The 21,981-nt window shown below is 45.6% G+C and overlaps 1 protein-coding gene across 2 annotated transcripts in view; it reads left to right on the plus strand.

Moving 5' to 3' along the window:
- The window catches only part of APLP1 (amyloid beta precursor like protein 1), a 212,823-nt gene that overhangs the window by 181,219 nt on the left and 9,623 nt on the right, over nucleotides 1-21,981 (plus strand). The window contains exons 13-15 of one of the 2 annotated variants that reach the window (XM_069201122.1): nucleotides 2,333-2,359; nucleotides 4,523-4,590; nucleotides 7,584-7,649. In XM_069201122.1, coding sequence (XP_069057223.1) covers nucleotides 2,333-2,359; nucleotides 4,523-4,590; nucleotides 7,584-7,649 — 161 coding nt within the window. The remainder of the gene's footprint in view (nucleotides 1-2,332; nucleotides 2,360-4,522; nucleotides 4,591-7,583; nucleotides 7,650-21,981) is intronic. The other variant, XM_069201124.1, reaches the window with a different exon arrangement.

The following is a 21,981-nucleotide window of genomic DNA, read 5'->3' on the forward strand; positions in this document are numbered from 1 at the left end:
TCACCCCGCCAAGAAAACCCTGGCAGTAACGCACCAGGTGAGAGGAATCTCCATTCCTGTCACCGGCACACGATTCCCACTTGCCCACACACACCCCCCCACTCACCCACACACTTGCAGACACACTCGCACACTCACTTGCAGACACACACTCCCCACTCACTTGCAGACACACCCCCACCCGACCGCACATATACATACAGACACTCCCACCCAACCAACCGCACACATACATACGTATACATACACACATCCCCCAACCAACCGCACACAGACACGCACCCCCACTCGCTCGCACACAGACACGCACTGTCACACGCATAGGCACCCCCAATCCGCATTCATACACACACACGCCCCCACTCTCCACATTCATGCACACACATGCCCCCTGTATTCATACACACACACCCACCCTCTGTATATGTTCACACCCCCAACACCATGCATGCATACAGTCTCACTCACTCACACACACACACACTCACACACATGCATGAATACCCATTCCGACACACACACAAGCATGCACCTACCACTCTGAGAGACACACACATGCACCTAACACACAAACACACACACACACACACCCCTCTCCCCCCGTTCCGGTAGGTCCACCTACCTACCTGCCTGGTCTGGGCTGCACAGCAGTCCACGTCAAGGTGGTCATCCGGGCGGGGGTGGATGTCGGCGGTTCCACCGCCAATGCCACACCAGCATGCAAGGACCGCCGTGCCATATTACTGCTCGTAATATGGCTGGCAGAGTCCTTCCAACATGGAGGTGCTGGCGTTGGAATGGCCTCTCACCCACCATCAGTCAGGCCGACGGCGTCAGATTTCTGCCTGTTTATGGCCGAAAATCTGTGGGTGACACGTATTATGGCATACTTTTGACCGCCAGCACTGACTGTCTTTTGGCACCTGCTTCGACGGGGGTCTTTGCAAAGGACCGCCAAAGTCGAAATGAGGGCCTCAGTGCTAGATCAATTGTTAGGTATAAAAAGGCATGAAAAGCATGAAAAACATTGGCAATTAACAAATAATGAAAAATCAATAAGAATTGCACTCAAACTGTATCCTCACTCAGTGCGGTTTGGTTGATGACCACAACAGGTTCCTTTGAAATGTCCGTCTTGGTGGTGGGTGCAGGAGACTTTTTGGAAACAGCCACTCTGACATTGACAAATATATAGTTGTGTTCACATCAACTTTCTTGGCCACTAGGGCATTATTCTGGCGCCAAAGCAAAATTGCCCATTTCCATACAGCACTATACTTCCATGTACATCAGTCACTCCACTCTAATATTGGTACTGAACGATCATGGAACATACAAGCCACCAATCAGACCTGATGACCCATTGTTCATGTTCAGCTGATTACGTTTGTGAATGTGGATGTAGGCTGGCCAATCTTTATGCTCGAGTTGAATTTTTTTTAGATTGAATTTGAGAGCTCCAGCAGGTCCAACTCTTCACTAATAAGCACAGTTACAAATAGTCCTCTTTATGCATATTTTAAAGATAGAGATTGCTTCAGAAGGGGCCTTTTACTTCTGAAATAGGTGAAGCATTCCTGTACCTTTCACCCCTTCTCATTTGAAGACATAATGTCAAAATAAAAGAAATAAAGGTCACAGCTCTGCAGCTCTTATGGGATGGACAGTTACTTTCCGAGTCTTTGGACAATCGCACTATCCTATATCTTCCTCTAAGTTAGTGCTAAAAGAATAGAAGGTACAACAAAAAGTGAAGAACGTTTTGTGAAAGTCTGTTTGAAAGGAAAACAGACTAGTCCTGTGAAAAGCAAGCAATTATAGGGGTGCAAGTATATTTTATGTTGATGAAATACTAAAGGTATTCAACCATATCTCTTTGGCATGAGTTTGTAGTTCCATGTTCTTAGTTTGCAGCTCTCAGAAATTTACAGGAGGTTATTTTGCTGCTGACTGGTAATCCTGTCTTCTTCCTGCATCTGTCAAGCTCCCTTTCCATTCACCTTTATCTTAACATATAACCCAATATCGCAAGTGTTGCTGATGGATAAGGCCACTAACCAAGGGATCAGATGTGTTTTGAGACTGACTGGAATTCAAACAGTAATGGGAGTGTTGTTAATAAGTGCATAGTGAATGTTTGCACACTCAAATATGGAATGAAATTAAACTCTGTGTGTGTGTGAGCAACATTGTAGTTGATACAGTGTCTTCTAATTGCATTTTCTCTCCCCTGTTTCTCTCCTGACAATACTTTTGTTGACTGGTTGCCTTGTCACTTCCTCTTACTATCTTTATCTGCATCTTCTCTCCTACTTCCTTCTCTCAACTCCAGCCGACTCTCAGCAGAGTGACAAAAAAGGTGAGTGGGGTTGGACCAGCCAAGGAGAAACAGTGTAGAAGTGCAATGATGGGGCAGAAGAGGTGAATTAAGATGCAAGGAGGGAACCTTATGAAGGGGGGTGAAGTGGAAAAAGCAGATGTTGAGATAGAGAGTTGGTGGATAGGTCAGACATGGATTTTAGAATGGTAAGGTAGGAAAAGTTGGAGGAACAGGAGGTTGGGCTGAGGGGGATAGATGATATGGAAAGAGGATGCAGGTTGAATCAGAGATATTGGTCCAGAGATAAGGATCAGAAGATGGAGGTTAGGGGCTTGCAGGTTAGAGTGAGCATAAGGTATGTGATAGAGAAGGGCGAATTCCATGAAGGAAGAGTGAGACAAATAAAATGTGGAATGAGTGAGGTTGTAAAAGTAAGCTAAAGCAAACCTGGGTATTGAAAATGTTTTGCATGCTTTTGAAGTTGGCTCTAGCTAGCATAAAGGTGTAGTAAATTTGAGTTTTTCCAACATGTGTCCATTTTAATTCAGTAGCAACAATCAGTGAATAATCATATCCTATGAATAATCACATTTGCCATGCAAATATCCTGCATGTGAGCATTGGAGATAAAGAAATAGAAGCGATTTCACTTTTGATGGCATGAACACAGCACCGGAGTCTCTTCTCTGAGCATCACAGGAAGAAAGTGGCAATATCTTATCCATTGGCTTTCTATCAAAGAATGTCCAGAGTGCGTGTCTCCTGAAACATATGTTTATTAGGTTTTGGTAGTGTCTGCAGAACGGTCCCTTAACTTGAAGGTTTCCTCTGCACTTGACATTTAGTGTCTCAAGCACTGATGCCACATCAGGACCTAGATCTCCAGCACCTACCTGCATCATGACTAAATCCCTTCTATTTTCCACTAAAAACAAAGAAAACTAGTCCAGCCGTAGTTTAACAGCATAAACCTGGAAATATGCAATCCCTAACTATCACCCTTGATACCAACCTTGCCCTCAACCAACACATTTATAAGGATACCAAGACAGTGTGGACCAGTGCCCTTTACAAAAAAAAGCAAAACTGTTCTTCCAGCAAGTGGCTACCAAACTGTCCAAGAGCTTCTACTCTTAGACCTGGATGGTGGTTACTCCCTACTCCACAGCCTTCCTGTGCACCACAGTGCCCTCCCTTCAAAGGTATCCTAAGTGCTGCAGCACACGTCAACAAGTGCTTTAAATATATGACCACTTCATGCCTACCTTGATTGATTGAGCTCACTGTTTTTTTACCTTTTAGCAGTAGTTTAAGGACCAGCTCCAGCTTCTACACTGCCATTATGTAAGGCACACCTGCTTATCTGGCTAGCAACTCACAATCTCCCTTTGCTCCCCATACAACCACATCCTGGACACAGTCAGACTGGAGATGACAAAATGCAAACAAAAAACATGCAAGCAGACCTTCTCCATCTGTGCGCCCAATGTAGGATAGCATTGGTGTAACCACAAAGACCACCAGTCACGACTTCATTTTGCAAAAGAGATGAAGACATACATCTTCAAAGATCATCATCACTCTCTGTCCTAGATCCCCTTCCCTTGCAGAACTCAGCAGATTCTTCTCCCGCTTACATTGTTAAAAAAAAAAAAAAAAAAACTTTTTCTTTCTCTTTCTCTTTCTCTCTCTCTCTCTCTCTTTCTTTCTTTCTTTCTTTCTTTCTTTCTTTCTTTCTTTCTTTCTTTCTTTCTTTCTTTCTTTCTTTCTTTCTTTCTCTCTCTTTCTTTCTCTCAATAGAAAGAGTTAGATCTGGTGTCTCTGTTAATCTCCAAAAGAACTAATACTAATGGTCTATTGCTTGACATCTATTAAGGAATAAGGAAGCAGGGCCCATAGGAAGAAAAACGGATGATCTCACCCAGCGGACCCCCCCTCCCTCCAGTGAGAACAGTAATCTAATGGTCTATCCTGAAGACTTTAAAAAGAAGCCAGACTAATGCATTACATACCACAGGAAATATAATTAATATGGTCAATTGTGCTCTGCACATACCTTCAATAATGGATCTCTCATCTGGGAGTTGGGATTATCTCATTTGGTGGTGGGTATTGATTGGAAATTATTTTTGACGTCTTTCTGTTTGTTTTATGAAAATAACTGCAGTAACACCCATGGGTTTATGATTTTCTCTTGTGCAGCTTCTGGAATGACTGAATATGACTACCCCACGAGCGATAAAGCCCTCGTCTATGAGCAAAATCAAAAGGTACACACACAATTACTTTAGCCAATCCTTTTTTGTTTGAAATCCTCTTTATGAACACTCGTAGACCATGAGGCTTTGGACAGCCTTCGTGCCAGTCTTGTGTTATTACATTAGAATGAAAGAGCTCTCTGCCTTTGTTACCTAATGTCTTAAAGTTGAGATGTTTAGGATTCCTCCTAGTGCTCCCACCAGGGTCTGAGCTGAAGATGCTGGCTCTGGTAAAGATTCTGTACATTGCATTGACACATTTTGTTTAATGAACCCTTTCCTCATCCAGCCATTATTTGTTATGAGCCAGCACATTTACTTGTAGTTGGTCCAAGACCAGGTGACTCTAAAATGTCTGTCAGTGGCCTAGTTACTCATTAATGGTTGCTCAGTGTGCCAAGGGCTTCAGTTCCATTTCCAAGATACTGGAGAGCACATTGCAGGGTGGTTTTGTCATCTTTGAAGCTTAGCCCCCTCAATGATCGTGTTCAGAATTCTTTTAAACATGACTTTTGTCTGAATCATGATGTTCTTCCTTGTGAACTGTATGACTAATTCTCCAAGAAGCAAAATACTTGTGTTTCTCGCCCAGCTGCCGCTGTGGTCTTTGAGGTTAGACATCAGTAGTAAAAGATAAATATAGCATTTATAAGAATTGTAGTTTTAGTTGCAGTGGAATAATATGAGTGGTAGAAATAAAATTGTGGTTAGAAGAGAAAAAGACCACCGTCTGCATCTGACTGAAGTTGGCTGGGACATTAGGCACACTAAATACCTGAAGACCGTAACTGAAGCAGAAGAAGTTCAAATGTTAGAAAACTCAAATGAATGCAGCATGTGCCCTGTGACGAATTAATACATTATTATATAGGGCTACTAATTGAGGCTATTAAGAATTTTTATATGGATCCTGAGACTATTAGGCACTGGGAATTTTTTCTCCAGTCATTATTAGATTTCTCTATAAGAGCTGTTAATAAATTGGTTGGTAATCACTAATGAAAAAACATGTTAAACAGTAACTGGTATATCCAAGTATTGAAGCATAGTCAAATAAATCTAAATCCTCTTACCAGGTGCCAAAAAACAGAATGGAACAACCTTATTGCAATTAAACTAGAATACACTTGGAGTGGCGTATAAACAAAAATAGTGGGAGGAAAAGGTATCTTTTGGATTAAAAAGATGGCATAATATCAGGAAATGGGTCGCTATGCATGACTACGAAATGTTGGTGATTAATTCAATCATTACAACGTTTGAAACCAGACCAAAACAACAATGATGCTGAGACATGAATCTGTTACTTGTCGGAGCTTTACTAAAATGATCAGGAAAAAAAGTCTTGAGAACAAAGCATGCGCGACCTCTCTTGTAATCATGGAAAACATGGTCACAGGTGCTCTTGAGTTCTCCTGAAGAAATAGTGCTGTGAAGCCAAATGGCATACCAATCTCAGTCAGCAAAAATAATCCCACATTCTGAAATACACCGTTAGGTATACTAAACAATGTAATATTGGAGGCAGACATTATTTCGGGCCCCTGGAAGGTTTCAGTCTTGAATCTTATTTATAAAAAGTGATGCGCCAACAACCCACAAAATTTCAGAACAATTGTACTGGTGGATAGCAATGCTAAAACATGTGCCTGCTTTCCTTCTCACTATCCAGGAGGACTCTTGAACCACTAGCAAATTTTACAGTTACGTTAAACTTGTTTTAGAAAAATATGTGAAACAGTAGATAACATAGTGGTCCTTATTTAATGGCTCAAAAAGCAATTGCCATCTGTTCCTCTTTACATGCCTGGCATTTAGACTTTAGCATGCCATTTGACAGAGTAAATAGATCAATAATCTGGTAAGAGTATGGGGGGATCCAAGCCACCCCATTAACTGCAATCCGCCTTCTATATACAGATTCGTGGATCAGAATGAAACTAGAGAATGGAACATCAGTTAGTCAGAAAATATGTACCAACCCTGGTCTAAAACAAGGATGTGTGCTTGCTACCACAACAATTTAATTTACATATAGCAGATCTAATACCAGCCACTTCAACAGACAAAGCTTCTTCCCCAAACTACGCATCATACATATGCTGGCATTACAATACGACAACGATACAGTACTCTTTAATTGTGCTCCCAGTAGTCACATAGATTAAACATACCAACATTTGGGAGACTGGAGGAGAAAAGATCAAGCAAATAGCCTCCTATCAATATCTAGGTGTTTCGCAAAACAATAACACGAGCCAAAGCTTTAAACTTCAGACCATGAGCAATAGGGCTCGGCATCTGCAACAGCAACTTGACCAACTGTATACCAGATTAAATGGTTCAGCAGGAGCATCCATATTGGAATTATTCAGAGCAAAATTCCTCCGGGCCATCACTTCCAGTTCTCCTTCTTGTGGGGCTAAATTACACAATGATCTTCTAAAGAAACGGTCCAGACATGTTTACAGCTTTTCAAATAGCACCCATGTAAAAAAATTAAGACTTTATTTCGGTTTCGTTAAACTCTCCGGAGAAGTAGACCGGGGCAGTAGACCTCCACCTCATAAAATACTGTGCAAAGCTAAAACATCTGACAGGAAGGAACCCTAAAAAAACCTGATTTGGAAAGCATTTTGTTCTCTGCCTACAATTCATACTGTAACATTATTCTAAATCTTAATAGACTCCTCAATAAGTTGGATCTGACCAAAGAATGGGAAAGCAACATGTACTACAGATCATTCAAATTTAAGGCTGAAGAAGCAGCAATAGCCATGTATTTTAGTGATAGTCCTGAGGAGTTAGTGGACCTTAAATTGTTCCCACCATCCACACATTGGCCAGGCCTTGCTTTGTGAGCTGACAATGAGTTCTTTGTAAGTAGTTAAATTCAGCCTGATAGGTGGATACATTGTTAGAGATTTGAGGTGAGGGGAGGGGTAGAGTCAGGTTTGTACTCACACATTGAGCATTAAGCATCTTTCGATCTTCTCTAATCACAGGTGAACACATCCCAAGATGTCAAGGGGGTGATATACAAGTCTCCGGACATCCAGCGAGATGAACTGGTATGTAGATCGGAAAGGTGACTAACTGTAGATTCATCTGGTGCTTTTGACTTAAAAGTAGAGGACTACAAAACATTGGGAAATGGATGCCTCATTTCATTGCCAGAAAATGAGCATTAGGTGCAGAATCCACAAACATATCTGATAGGCTGATTACTTTCAATGCCATTAAAGTGCCAATGCCTTGTCACTGGCTTTGCTGCAGTTTTTATAGCCTTTCAGAAGCTCAACAAGAGTAAAATATCTCCTGATGTCCAAGTAGGTTTGCCTCTTCTGGATTTTTGGTACTTATGTTTGAACTGCCATGTTACAAAGGACAAACATTTCCCGGTTTCCTCAATGTGCATCGTGCTGACAAGCAGTATATTTCTACAGCCTGTGCCTTCTGCTACCAACAGGCAGAACCCCTGCATATTACATGGACATTGACAGCAGAACCTTCACAAAAGGTTCATTGTTATCGATTTAGAGACACAAATCTCTCTGCTTTAAAAAGTCAAATTTTCTACATCACACATTTCTTTATTCTCTTCCAATTATCTCCTACTCTACTTAATGTGTAGTAAACAACAATATTTCAGCACCAGGTTCATGACCCAACACCCACCATCGTTTTATGGGACCCCCAGCAATCAATGGCACATGATCAATGTATTTAGTCTTAATTAAAATAGATTATTAGTTTTGGAATTCCCATGGCCAATATGATTATTGACACCGACTACATACAATAGGCCAACCACTGAGCCTTCGTATCCGAGGGAAATGAGGAGCATTAACAAGTAGCCTCCAAAAATCTAAGTTATCTCTCAGTTTTTCATCAGTCATCCTCTTGCTTATATGTAGGGGCTTCCAACAATTCCTCAAAGTCTACGAGTCACTTCTCAGGCATGGGAGGGCCACTACTCAACTACTTAATGTAATACATGCCTCTTCTCTGGGAGCCACATCAGAATTGCCAATCTGTTTTTCTTGCCTACTTTGCACTTGGAGACCAATCCCAATATGCACTCCCTTCGGGTCCTAGCAAGAAAAAATACTTTTAGCTTATAAGTTATTTATCCACTCTTGGAAAAGTATCCCAGCAAAGTTTCAAAATAATGGGGATTTCTGTGTTTTAATCACTCCAATTACCTTCAGTGAGATCTTTTACAGATGTTGTTGCCTAGTTGTGATCTAGAGTATTAAACTCAAACTGGAATTTATATACACAAGCTATGTACTTTTATGAGGAGGGAGACAAAACATCACATTAAGTAATGTATTTCCTTTTGTTTGTAGCATGTGCTGCAGAAGATCATATATTGTGCCAACTCCAGTCATTACTGTTTGGCACAAACATCGAAAGGTATTTTTCTTTGAATGAGGTTTCATTTTCTAGGTGACTGGTAGGTACCTCCTTGGAGGTTCTCGAAGCACCAGAACAGTGACTCCACGTTAGATAGTTGTTTTTTCTGCCACTGGGTTGGACATATCATCAAGTGGTCCACAACCATTCCGTTGCAGAATCGGAAAACGTTAGTGCCAGAACATCGACTTCAAACATGCAAGGAACTTAAATGACAATTGAACACTTCTGAGCCAAATTGTACAGAGAAGCCCAGGTCAAATGAAGAATGTTCAGAATTATAAGCCTTCACTTGAAGACCCAATTTTCATTCATAGACATGTTCCACCCAATTCCTTTGTTATCCACTCAGTGCAAAAAATGGCATTCGTGCAGGGCATGTGGGACACCCCTCCAATGAATAAACAGTGCAGAAAGTGTAATGTCACCGACAAGTTGGTTGGCTGTAAGGAGTGGTACTTAATGGCGACCGCCAACTCTGCCAGCCTGCTCTCCTGGTACAACAGACATCAGTTGGAGTAAACGAAGTGGGCATATTGCACAGCTTTCCCATGCTTACAAAAAGCAAACAAAATAAATCATTTAATAGGGTAAAACAATTTCTAATGCAAACATCTGTTGTGCCCGTTATGCTGGTTATAATACTTCTCGGGACATCAACACAAGTATCTTTCTCCACCACCATGCACCATGAATATCCGGTGTCCTCATTGGATTGACTTTCAATGGCAAATAACTCTTTGGGCCACAAGCCGACTCCTTGGTGGAAAAAAATGAAAAGGATACTGTCAAGGTAATGGAAGTGCTCCAGCACCAGCAACAGAAGTCATTGTGTCACCTCCAGTAGTCATGAGCTGCAGCAAAAACAGCTGGGATCCCATAATGACTGCACCACTACAAGCAGTAGCCATGTAAATAAAAGGTAGCTACCCATGCAAAACACTAAATGCAGCTTTCATTGCTACAGCCACAGTAGGCCAGAGGTGCCCAAAATAGGAGCACTTCTGGCTCCAAACAGTGACCATCCACACATCATCCCAGAACATTGAACACCTATCGGTGGACACATGAGGTTGTACTTAACTGAGTGAAAGGTTATGACATCAGACAAGTGGGTGCTCTCCATCATCCGCCATAGCTAATGCCTAGAATTCCACAGCGCCTTGCTTAATAAACCTCCTAAGCAGGACAGCATTAGCTAAGACAACCTACGACTCCTGCTGTAAGAAATGCAGGCCTTACACCAAAAAGGAGACCTAGAACCTGCCATAGCATCAGTAGAACAAGGACAAGGAGTCTTTTCCCTGTACTTTCTTATCCCCTAAAAAGATGGAATGTTGTGACCAATGCTTGAATTCTGTTAATGAGTACATCACATCAGAGCACCTGGAGATTACAACTCTGAGAAGTAATTCTACCTATCGCACCTTCATTACCTCAGGTTCATTGTAGGAGTTAATTATCAATTCAAAGCATTACACTTTGGGGTAACAGCCCTTCATCCTTAGTGTGCTGCAATTTCTTTCTCTTCCAGTAAAAGTGGCTAGAAAAGAGCCACACCAGAGGGCAATGCCTTGCGCACACTCAACAAGCAACGTCACTCCTCCACACATTGAAATTTGTCATCAGAGCAGCACTCAATACAAAGACTGACCAGCAAAGTCTACACCAGCATTGATACAGAGTTGGCATTGCAAAGCTGCTTCCGCTTCATCAGACGTTGTCTCAAGCAGTCAGAATGATACTGAAACTATTGGAATTTAGGGCATCCTGTGTTGCACTAATTCCAATGGCCTGATGGCACATGTGCACTTAGAGAGCCTTGGAAGACAATGGCTATAAATAATTAGACAGTAGGGTGACCTAGGGTTGATGGAGTCCAGTGTTTAGCACGTACTGCAGTGGTTCAACAACAAAAACGTGTTGGTGGGCTGATTGTTCCCGGATTCTCAATCACAAGTGGCCATCAAGCGCAAATGCCTCCATCATGGGGTGGGAACAACATGACCACCATTTACTACTTACAAACAAAGGGGTTACACCCTCACCATAATTGTCTACACTAGCACAGAAAGTTTTGCACTGAAGCATTCTTCACCAGGTCCTCCTGTCAGTGGAACTTGTCCCAGGAGTGGACAGTGATACTATAGACCTTCTCAGCAGAAAACATCAAACAACACATGAATGGGAACTCAATGCCCATGTGCTCCAATAATACAGCCACCGATTTGCTAGATGCAAGAACACAAAATGCCAGAGGCTTGTCGCCATTACCCAAACCGACATTCCATGGGCAATGCTCAGCTTGTGTGGGATCGTAGCTTACGCTTTTTTCCCACTACCACTCATTCCAATGAGGGTAATCCTCATAGTGTCTATCTGGGCTTGGTTGCTGAGGTGCTCACCCGTCAGATGTACATCCATCCACTTCTCTCAGAAAAACTGCCACAGCATCAAGGCCAGCTGCAATATCCAGTCACTCAGGCCCGTATTTATACTTTTTTTAGCGCCGCATTTGCGCCGCTTTTTGACGCAAAACGGCGCAAACCTACAAAATACAATGGTATTTTGCAAGTTTGTGCAGTTTTTGCGTCAAAAAACGACGCAAATGCGGCGCAAAAAAAGTATAAATACGGGCCTCAGTCTTGTGATTTGGTATGTTAGGTCTTAAAATATGGATACCGACAGCTTACAAAGGTATAAGCAAAACATTTAGCTCGGAAATATGTATAGCTATTGCATAGGCAAGATCATTTTAGCCAATGCATCTCCGCCAGTTATGGATGAGGGGGTGGGGGACAAGTAATCTAAACCTCCACCATGTTTTCCAAGGCTTGATGGATTCTGTAGGAAGTTGGCTCTGTATGCACTATTTCAAAGTAAGGAATAGTATGCACAGAGTCCAAGGGTTCCCCTTAGAGGTAAGATAGTGGCAAAAAGAGATAATACTAATGCTCTATTTTGTGGTAGTGTGGTCGAGCAGTAGGCTTATCAAAGGAGTAGTGTTAAGCATTTGTTGTACACACACAAGCAATAAATGAGGAACACACACTCAGAGACAATTCCAGGCCAATAGGTTTTTGTATAGAAAAATATATTTTCTTAGTTTATTTTAAGAACCACAGGTTCAAATTTTACATGTAATACTTTGCATGAAAGGTATTGCAGGTAAGTACTTTAGGAACTTTGAATAATCACAATAGCATATATACTTTTCAAATAAAACACATATAGCTATTTTAAAACTAGACAGTGCAATTTTCAACAGTTCCTGGGGGAGGTAAGTACTTGTTAGTTCTTGCAGGTAAGTAAACCACCTACGGGGTTCAAGTTTGGGTCCAAGGTAGCCCACCATTGGGGGTTCAGAGCAACCCCAAAGTTACCACACCAGCAGCTCAGGGCCGGTCAGGTGCAGAGTTCAAAGTGGTGCCCAAAACGCATAGGCTTCAATGGAGAAGGGGATGCTCCGGTTCCAGTCTGCCAGCATGTAAGTACCCGCGTCTTCGGAGGGCAGACCAGGGGGGTTTTGTAGGGCACCGGGGGGGACACAAGTCCACACAGAAAGTACACCCTCAGCAGCGCGGGGGCGGCCGGGCGCAGTGTGCGAACAAGCGTCCGGTTTGTAATAGGAATCAATGGGAGACCAAGGGGTCTCTTCAGCGGTGCAGGCAGGCAAGGGGGGGGCTCCTCGGGGTAGCCACCACCTGGGCAAGGGAGAGGGCCTCCTGGGGGTCACTCCTGCACTGGAGTACCGATCCTTCAGGTCCTGGGGGCTGCGGGTGCAGGGTATTTTCCAGGCGTCGGGATCTGAGAGTCAGGCAGTCGCGGTCAGGGGGAGCCTCGGGATTCCCTCTGCAGGCGTCGCTGTGGGGGCTCAGGAGGGACAACTTTGGTTACTCACAGTCTCTTAGTCGCCGGAGAGTCCTCCCTGAAGTGTTGTTTCTCCACCAGTCGAGTCGGGGTCGCCGGGTGCAGGGTTGCAAGTCTCACGCTTCTGGCGGGAAACGCAGTCGTTTTAAAGTTGCTCCTTTGGAAACAAAGTTGCAGTCTTGGGTGAACAGGGCCGCTGTTCTCAGGAGTTTCTTGGTCCTTTTAGAGCAGGGCAGTCTTCTGAGGATTCGGAGGTCGCTGGTCCTGGGGAAAGCGTCGCTGGAGCAGTTTTCTTCGAAGGGGGGAGACAGGCTGGTAGAGCTGGGGACAAGGCAGTTGGTGTCTCTGTCTTCTCTGCAGGGTTTTTCAGCTCAGCAGTCCTCTTCTTCTCAGGTTGCAGGAATCTGAGTTCCTAGGTTCAGGGGAGCCTCTAAATACAGAATTTAGGGGTGTGTTTAGGTCAGGGAGGGCAGTAGCCAATGGCTACTAGCCCTGAGGGTGGCTACACCCTCTTTGTGCCTCCTCCCAAGGGGAGGGGGTCACATTCCTATCCCTATTGGGGGGATCCTCCATCTGCAAGATGGAGGATTCCTACAAGTCAGAGTCACTTCAGCTCAGGTTGCCTTAGGGGCTGTCCTGACTGGTCAGTGACTCCTCCTTGTTTTTCTCATTATCTCCTCCGGCCTTGCCGCCAAAAGTGGGGCCGTGGCCGGAGGGGGCGGGCAACTGCACTAGCTGGAATGCCCTGTGGTGCTGGAACAAAGGGGGTGAGCCTTTGAGGCTCACCGCCAGGTGTTACAGCTCCTGCCTGGGGGAGGTGATAGCATCTCCACCCAGTGCAGGCTTTGTTACTAGCCACAGAGTGACAAAGGCACACTCCCCATGTGGCCAGCAACATGTCTCGAGTGTGGCAGGCTGCTAAAACCAGTCAGCCTACACAGGTGGTTGGTTAAGGTTTCAGGGGGCACCTCTAAGGTGCCCTCTGGGGTGTACTTCACAATAAAATGTACACTGGCATCAGTGTGCATTTATTGTGCTGAGAAGTTTGATACCAAACTTCCCAGTTTTCAGTGTAGCCATTATGGTGCTGTGGAGTTCGTGTTTGACAGACTCCCAGACCATATACTCTTATGGCTACCCTGCACTTACAATGTCTAAGGTTTGGCTTAAACACTGTAGGGGCGCAGTGCTCATGCACTGGTGCCCTCACCTATGGTATAGTGCACCCTGCCTGAGGGCTGTAAGGCCTGCTAGAGGGGTGACTTATCTATACTGCATAGGCAGTGTGAGTTTGGCATGGCACCCTGAGGGGAGTGCCATGTCGACTTACTTGTTTTGTCCTCACCAGCACACACAAGCTGGCAAGCAGTGTGGCTGTGCTGAGTGAGGGGTCCCCAGGGTGGCATAAGATATGCTGCAGCCCTTAGAGACCTTCCCTGGCATCAGGGCCCTTGGTACCAGGGGTACTAGTTACAAGAGACTTACCTGGATGCCAGGGTGTGCCAATTGTGTGAACAAAAGTACAGCTTAGGGAAAGAACACTGGTGCTGGGGCCTGGTTAGCAGGCCTCAGCACACTTTCCATTCAAAACATAGCATCAGCAAAGGCAAAAAGTCAGGGGGTAACCATGCCAAGGAGGCATTTCCTTACACAACCCCCCCCCCACCCCCCCCACCCCCAAACGAAAGAGGATGAGACTAACCTTTCCCAAGAGAGTCTTCATTTTCTAAGTGGAAGAACCTGGAAAGGCCATCTGCATTGGCATGGGCAGTCCCAGGTCTGTGTTCCACTATAAAGTCCATTCCCTGTAGGGAGATGGACCACCTCAACAGTTTTGGATTTTCACCTTTCATTTGCATCAGCCATCTGAGAGGTCTGTGGTCAGTTTGAACTACAAAGTGAATACCAAAGAGGTATGGTCTCAGCTTCTTCAGGGACCAAACCACAGCAAAGGCCTCCCTCTCAATGGCACTCCAACGCTGCTCCCTGGGGAGTAACCTCCTGCTAATGAAAGCAACAGGTTGGTCAAGGCCATCATCATTTGTTTGGGACAAAACTGCCCCTATCCCATGTTCAGAGGCATCTGTCTGCACAATGAACTGCTTGGAGTAATCTGGAGCTTTTAGAACTGGTGCTGTGCACATTGCTTGTTTCAGGGTGTCAAAGGCCTGTTGGCATTCTACAGTCCAGTTTACCTTCTTGGGCATTTTCTTGGAGGTGAGTTCTGTGAGGGCTGTCACAATGGATCCATATCCCTTCACAAACCTCCTGTAATACCCAGTCAAGCCAAGGAATGCCCCGACTTGAGTCTGGGTTTTTGGAGCTGCCCAGTCCAGAATAGTCTGGATCTTAGGCTGGAGTGGCTGAACTTGGCCTCCACCTACAAGGTGTCCCAAGTAAACCACAGTTCCCTGCCCTATCTGGCATTTGGATGCCTTGATAGAGAGGCCTGCTGATTGCAGAGCCTTCAAAACCTTCTTCAGGTGGACCAGGTGATCCTGCCAGCTGGAGCTAAAGACAGCAATATCATCAAGATAAGCTGCTCTAAAGGACTCCAAACCAGCAAGGACTTGATTCACCAACCTTTGGAAGGTGGCAGGGGCATTCTTTAAACCAAATGGCATAACAGTAAACTGATAATGCCCATCAGGTGTGGAGAATGCTGTATTTTCTTTTGCTCCAGGTGCCATTTTGATTTGCCAGTACCCTGCTGTTAAGTCAAAGGTACTTAAGAATTTGGCAGCACCTAATTTGTCAATCAGTTCATCAGCCCTAGGAATGGGATGGGCATCTGTCTTGGTGACAGAATTAAGTCCTCTGTAGTCCACACAAAACCTCATCTCTCTCTTTCCATCTTTGGTGTGAGGTTTGGGGACTAAGACCACTGGGCTAGCCCAGGGGCTGTCAGAGTGCTCAATTACTCCCAATTCCAGCATCTTGTGGACTTCCACCTTGATGCTTTCCTTAACTTGGTCAGACTGTCTGAAAATGTTGTTTTTGACAGGCATGCTGTCTCATGTGTCCACATCATGGGTACACAGGTGTGTCTGACCAGGGGTTATGGAAAAGAGCTCAGCAAACTGTTGCAGGACCTTCCTGCAGTCAGATTGCTGTTGGCCAGAGAGGGTGTCTGAATAGATCACTCCATCCACTGAGCCATCTTTAGGGTTTGATGAGAGGAGGTCAGGGAGAGGTTCACTCTCAGCTTCCTGGTCCTCATCTGTTACCATCAAAAGATTCACATCAGCCCTATCATGGAAGAGCTTTAGGCGGCTCACATGGATCACCCTCTTGGGGCTCCTGCTAGTGCCTAGGTCCACCAGGTAGGTGACCTGACTCTTCTTCTCTAGCACTGGGTAAGGGCAACTCCATTTGTCCTGGACTGCCCTGGGAGCCACAGGCTCCAAAACCCAGACTTTCTGCCCTGGTTGAAATTCAACCATTGCAGCCTTTTGGTCATACCAAATCTTCTGGAGCTGTTGGCTGGCCTCAAGGTTTTTACTTGCCTTTTCCATGTACTCTGCCATCCTTGAACGTAGGCCAAGTACATAATCCACTATGTCTTGTTTAGGCTCATGAAGAGGTCTCTCCCAGCCTTCTTTCACAAGAGCTAGTGGTCCCCTTACAGGGTGGCCAAACAGAAGTTCAAAGGGTGAGAACCCTACTCCCTTCTGAGGCACCTCTCTGTAAGCGAAAAGCAGACATGGCAAGAGGACATCCCATCTCCTTTTGAGTTTTTCTGGGAGCCCCATGATCATGCCCTTTAATGTCTTGTTGAATCGCTCAACAAGGCCATTAGTTTGTGGATGATAGGGTGTAGTGAATTTATAAGTCACTCCACACTCATTCCACATGTGTTTCAGGTATGCTGGCATGAAGTTGGTACCTCTGTCAGACACCACCTCCTTAGGGAAGCCCACTCTGGTAAAGATACCAATGAGGGCCTTGGCTACTGGAGGGGCAGTAGTCGACCTAAGGGGAATAGCTTCAGGGTATCTAGTAGCATGATCCACTACTACTAGTATGTACATATTCCCTGAGGCTGTGGGAGGTTCAAGTGGACCCACTATGTCCACACCCACTCTTTCAAAGGGGACCCCCACCACTGGAAGTGGAATGAGGGGGGCCTTTGGATGCCCACCTGTCTTACCACTGGCTTGACAGGTGGTACAGGAGACACAAAACTCCTTAACTTTCTGGGACATGTTGGGCCAATAGAAGTGGTTGACTAGTCTCTCCCACGTCTTGGTTTGTCCCAAATGCCCAGCAAGGGGAATATCGTGGGCTAAGGTCAGTATGAACTCTCTGAACTCCTGAGGCACTACCACTCTCCTAGTGGCACCAGGTTTGGGATCTCTTGCCTCAATGTACAGGAGTCCATCTTCCCAATAGACCCTATGTGTTCCAGTTTTCTTGCCATTGGACTCTTCAGCAGCTTGCTGCCTAAGGCCTTCAAGAGAAGGACAGGTTTCTTGCCCCTTACACAACTGCTCCCTTGAGGGTCCCCCTGGGCCTAAGAGTTCAACCTGATAAGGTTCCAACTCCATAGGCTCAGTTCCCTCAGAGGGCAGAACTTCTTCCTGAGAAGAGAGGTTCTCTTTTTGTTGTTGTGTTGCAGCTGGTTTCCCAGTTGTCTTTCCTTTCCTCTTGGTAGGCTGGGCCCTTCTTCCAGACTCCAGCTCTACTTTTTCACCCTTAGCCTTGCACTGTGCCCTTGTCTTGATACACACCAGTTCAGGGATACCCAGCATGGCTGCATGGGTTTTCAGTTCTACCTCAGCCCATGCTGAGGACTCCAGGTCATTTCCAAGCAAACAGTCTACTGGGATATTTGAGGAGACCACCACCTGTTTCAGGCCATTGACCCCTCCCCACTCTAAAGTTACCATAGCCATGGGATGTACTTGAGTTTGATTGTCAGCATTGATGACTGGATAAGTTTGTCCAGCCAGGTATTAACCAGGGGAAAACAGTTTCTCTGTCACCATAGTGACACTGGCACCTGTATCCCTCAGGCCTTCTACACTTGTCCCATTAATTAAGAGCTGCTGACTGTATTTTTGCATGTTAGGAGGCCAGGCAGCCAGTGTGGCTAAATCCACCACACCCTCAGAGACTAATGTAGCTTCAGTGTGACACCTGATTTGCTCTGGGCACACTGTTGATCCCACTTGGAGACTAGCCATTCCAGTTTTAGCTGGAGTGGAGTTTGGAGTGGAACCTCTCTTGGGACAGGCCTTGTCTCCAGTTAGGTGTCCAGGCTGATTACAGCTACAACACCAGGCTTTTTTGGGATCAAAGTTTTTACCCTTGTACCCAAAATTGTTTTGTGAAGAGGCTCTGGGCCCACCCTCCTGTGCAGGTTTTTGGGGGCCTGTAGAAGACTCTTTACTATTTTTGTTTTTGGATGTCTCAACACCTTTCCCCTGGGGAGGCTTTGTGACCCCTTTCTTTTGGTCACCCCCTGTGGAAGTCTTGGTCACCCTAGTCTTGACCCAATGGTCCGCCTTCTTTCCCAATTCTTGGGGAGAAATTGGTCCTAGGTCTACCAGATGCTGATGAGGTTTATCATTGAAACAATTACTTAACAGGTGTTCTTTCACAAATACATTGTACAGCCCATCATAATTATTTACACCACTGCCTTGAATCTAACCATCCAGTGTTTTCACTGAGTAGTCCACAAAATCAACCCAGGTCTGGCTCGAGGATTTTTGAGCCCCCCTGAATCTAATCCTATACTCCTCAGTGGAGAATCCAAAGCCCTCAATCAGGGTACCCTTCATGAGGTCATAAGACTCTGCATCTTTTCCAGAGAGTGTGAGGAGTCTATCCCTACACTTTCCAGTGAACATTTCCCAAAGGAGAGCACCCCAGTGAGATCTGTTTACTTTTCTGGTTACACAAGCCCTCTCAAAAGCTGTGAACCATTTGGTGATGTCATCACCATCTTCATATTTAGTCACAATCCCTTTAGGGATTTTTAACATGTCAGGAGAATCTCTGACCCTAGTTATGTTGCTGCCACCATTGATGGGTCCTTGGCCCATCTCTTGTCTTTCCCTTTCGATGGCTAGGATTTGTCTTTCCAAAGCCAATCTTTTGGCCATCCTGGCTAACTTGATGTCCTCTTCACTGGAGTTATCCTCAGTGATTTCAGAGGTGCTGGTCCCTCCTGTGAGGGAAGCAGCATCTCTGACTAGTATACTTGGAGACAGGGCTTGAGGGCCCCTGTTCTCCCTAAGTAGGACTGGTTGAGGGGAATTCTCCTCTAAGTCACTATCATCATCTTCTGTGTTATCCCCAGAGGGGTTGGCTTTTTCAAACTCTGCCAAAAGCTCCTGGAGCTGTTGTTTGGAGGGTCTTGAACCAATTGTGATTTTCTTTATTTTGCAGAGTGACCTTAGCTCCCTCATCTTAAGATGGAGGTAAGGTGTGAGGTCGAGTTCCTCCACATTCATCTCTGCACTAGACATTATGGGGGTTATTCTAACTTTGGAGGAGTGTTAATCCGTCCCAAACGTGACGGTAAAGTGACGGATATACCACCAGCCGTATTACGAGTTCCATAGGATATAATGGACTCGTAATACGGCTGGTGGTAAATCCGTCACTTTTCCGTCACTTTTGGGACGGATTAACACCTCCTCCAAAGTTAGAATAACCCCCTATGTTTCTAAAAGTTGGAATACTTTTTAAGAATCTAAAACTAGTTCTAGAATCTAATTCAAACTTTCACAAAACTTTTAAACTCTAAAAGAAATGCTAACAGGGACTAACACAAGGCCCTAGCAGGACTTTTAAGAATTTAGAAAAATAGTTCAAATTGCAAAAATCAATTTCTAATGACCATTTTTGGAATTTGTCGTGTGATCAGGTATTGGCTGAGTAGTCCAGCAAATGCAAAGTCTTGTACCCCACTGCTGATCCACCAATGTAGGAAGTTGGCTCTGTATGCACTATTTCAAAGTAAGGAATAGTATGCACAGAGTCCAAGGGTTCCCCCTAGAGGTAAGATAGTGGCAAAAAGAGATAATACTAATGCTCTATTTTGTGGTAGTGTGGTCGAGCAGTAGGCTTATCAAAGGAGTAGTGTTAAGCATTTGTTGTACACACACAAGCAATAAATGAGGAACACACACCCAGAGACAATTCCAGGCCAATAGGTTTTTGTATAGAAAAATATATTTTCTTAGTTTATTTTAAGAACCACAGGTTCAAATTTTACATGTAATACTTTGCATGAAAGGTATTGCAGGTAAGTACTTTAGGAACTTTGAATAATCACAATAGCATATATACTTTTCAAATAAAACACACATAGCTATTTTAAAACTAGACAGTGCAATTTTCAACAGTTCCTGGGGGAGATAAGTATTTGTTAGTTCTTGCAGGTAAGTAAACCACCTACGGGGTTCAAGTTTGGGTCCAAGGTAGCCCACCGTTGGGGGTTCAGAGCAACCCCAAAGTTACCACACCAGCAGCTCAGGGCCGGTCAGGTGCAGAGTTCAAAGTGGTGCCCAAAACGCATAGGCTTCAATGGAGAAGGGGGTGCCCCGGTTCCAGTCTGCCAGCAGGTAAGTACCAGCGTCTTCGGAGGGCAGACCAGGGGGGTTTTGTAGGGCACTGGGGGGACACAAGTCCACACAGAAAGTACACCCTCAGCAGCGCGGGGGCGGCCGGGCGCAGTGTGCGAACAAGCGTCCGGTTTGTAATAGGAATCAATGGGAGACCAAGGGGTCTCTTCAGCGGTGCAGGCAGGCAAGGGGGGGGCTCCTCGGGGTAGCCACCACCTGGGCAAGGGAGAGGGCCTCCTGGGGGTCACTCCTGCACTGGAGTTCCGATCCTTCAGGTCCTGGGGGCTGCGGGTGCAGGGTCTTTTCCCGGCGTCGGGATCTGAGAGTCAGGCAGTCGCGGTCAGGGGGAGCCTCGGGATTCCCTCTGCAGGCGTCGCTGTGGGGGCTCAGGGGGGACAACTTTGGTTACTCACAGTCTCGGAGTCGCCGGGGAGTCCTCCCTGAAGCGTTGTTTCTCTACCAGTCGAGTCGGGGTCGCCGGGTGCAGGGTTGCAAGTCTCGCGCTTCTGGCGGAAAACGCAGTTGTTTTAAAGTTGCTCCTTTGGAAACAAAGTTGCAGTCTTGGGTGAACAGGGCCGCTGTTCTCAGGAGTTTCTTGGTGCTTTTAGAGCAGGGCAGTCCTCTGAGGATTCAGAGGTCGCTGGTCCTGGGGAAAGCGTCGCTGGAGCAGTTTTCTTTCGAAGGTGGGAGACAGGCCGGTAGAGCTGGGGCCAAGGCAGTTGGTGTCTCCGTCTTCTCTGCAGGGTTTTTCAGCTCAGCAGTCCTCTTCTTCTTAGGTTGCAGGAATCTGAGTTCCTAGGTTCAGGGGAGCCCCTAAATACAGAATTTAGGGGTGTGTTTAGGTCAGGGAGGGCAGTAGCCAATGGCTACTAGCCCTGAGGGTGGCTACACCCTCTTTGTGCCTCCTCCCAAGGGGAGGGGGTCACATTCCTATCCCTATTGGGGGGAGCCTCCATCTGCAAGATGGAGGATTCCTAAAAGTCAGAGTCACTTCAGCTCAGGTTGCCTTAGGGGCTGTCCTGACTGGTCAGACACTCCTCCTTGTTTTTCTCATTATCTCCTCCGGCCTTGCCGCCAAAAGTGGGGCCGTGGCCGGAGGGGTTGGGCAACTCCACTAGCTGGAATGCCCTGTGGTGCTGGAACAAAGGGGGTGAGCCTTTGAGGCTCACCGCCAGGTGTTACAGCTCCTGCCTGGGGGAGGCTATAGCATCTCCACCCAGTGCAGGCTTTGTTACTAGCCACAGAGTGACAAAGGCACTCTCCCCATGTGGCCAGCAACATGTCTCGAGTGTGGCAGGCTGCTAAAACCAGTCAGCCTACACGGGTAGTTGGTTAAGGTTTCAGGGGGCACCGCTAAGGTGCCCTCTGGGGTGTATGTTACAATAAAATGTACACTGGCATCAGTGTACATTTATTGTGCTGAGAAGTTTGATACCAAACTTCCCAGTTTTCAGTGTAGCCATTATGGTGCTGTGGAGTTCGTGTTTGACAGACTCCCAGACCATATACTCTTATGGCTACCCTGCACTTAAAATGT

This window comes from Pleurodeles waltl, chromosome 7, assembly GCF_031143425.1.
Source record: "Pleurodeles waltl isolate 20211129_DDA chromosome 7, aPleWal1.hap1.20221129, whole genome shotgun sequence".
NCBI classification, from domain to species: domain Eukaryota; kingdom Metazoa; phylum Chordata; class Amphibia; order Caudata; family Salamandridae; genus Pleurodeles; species Pleurodeles waltl.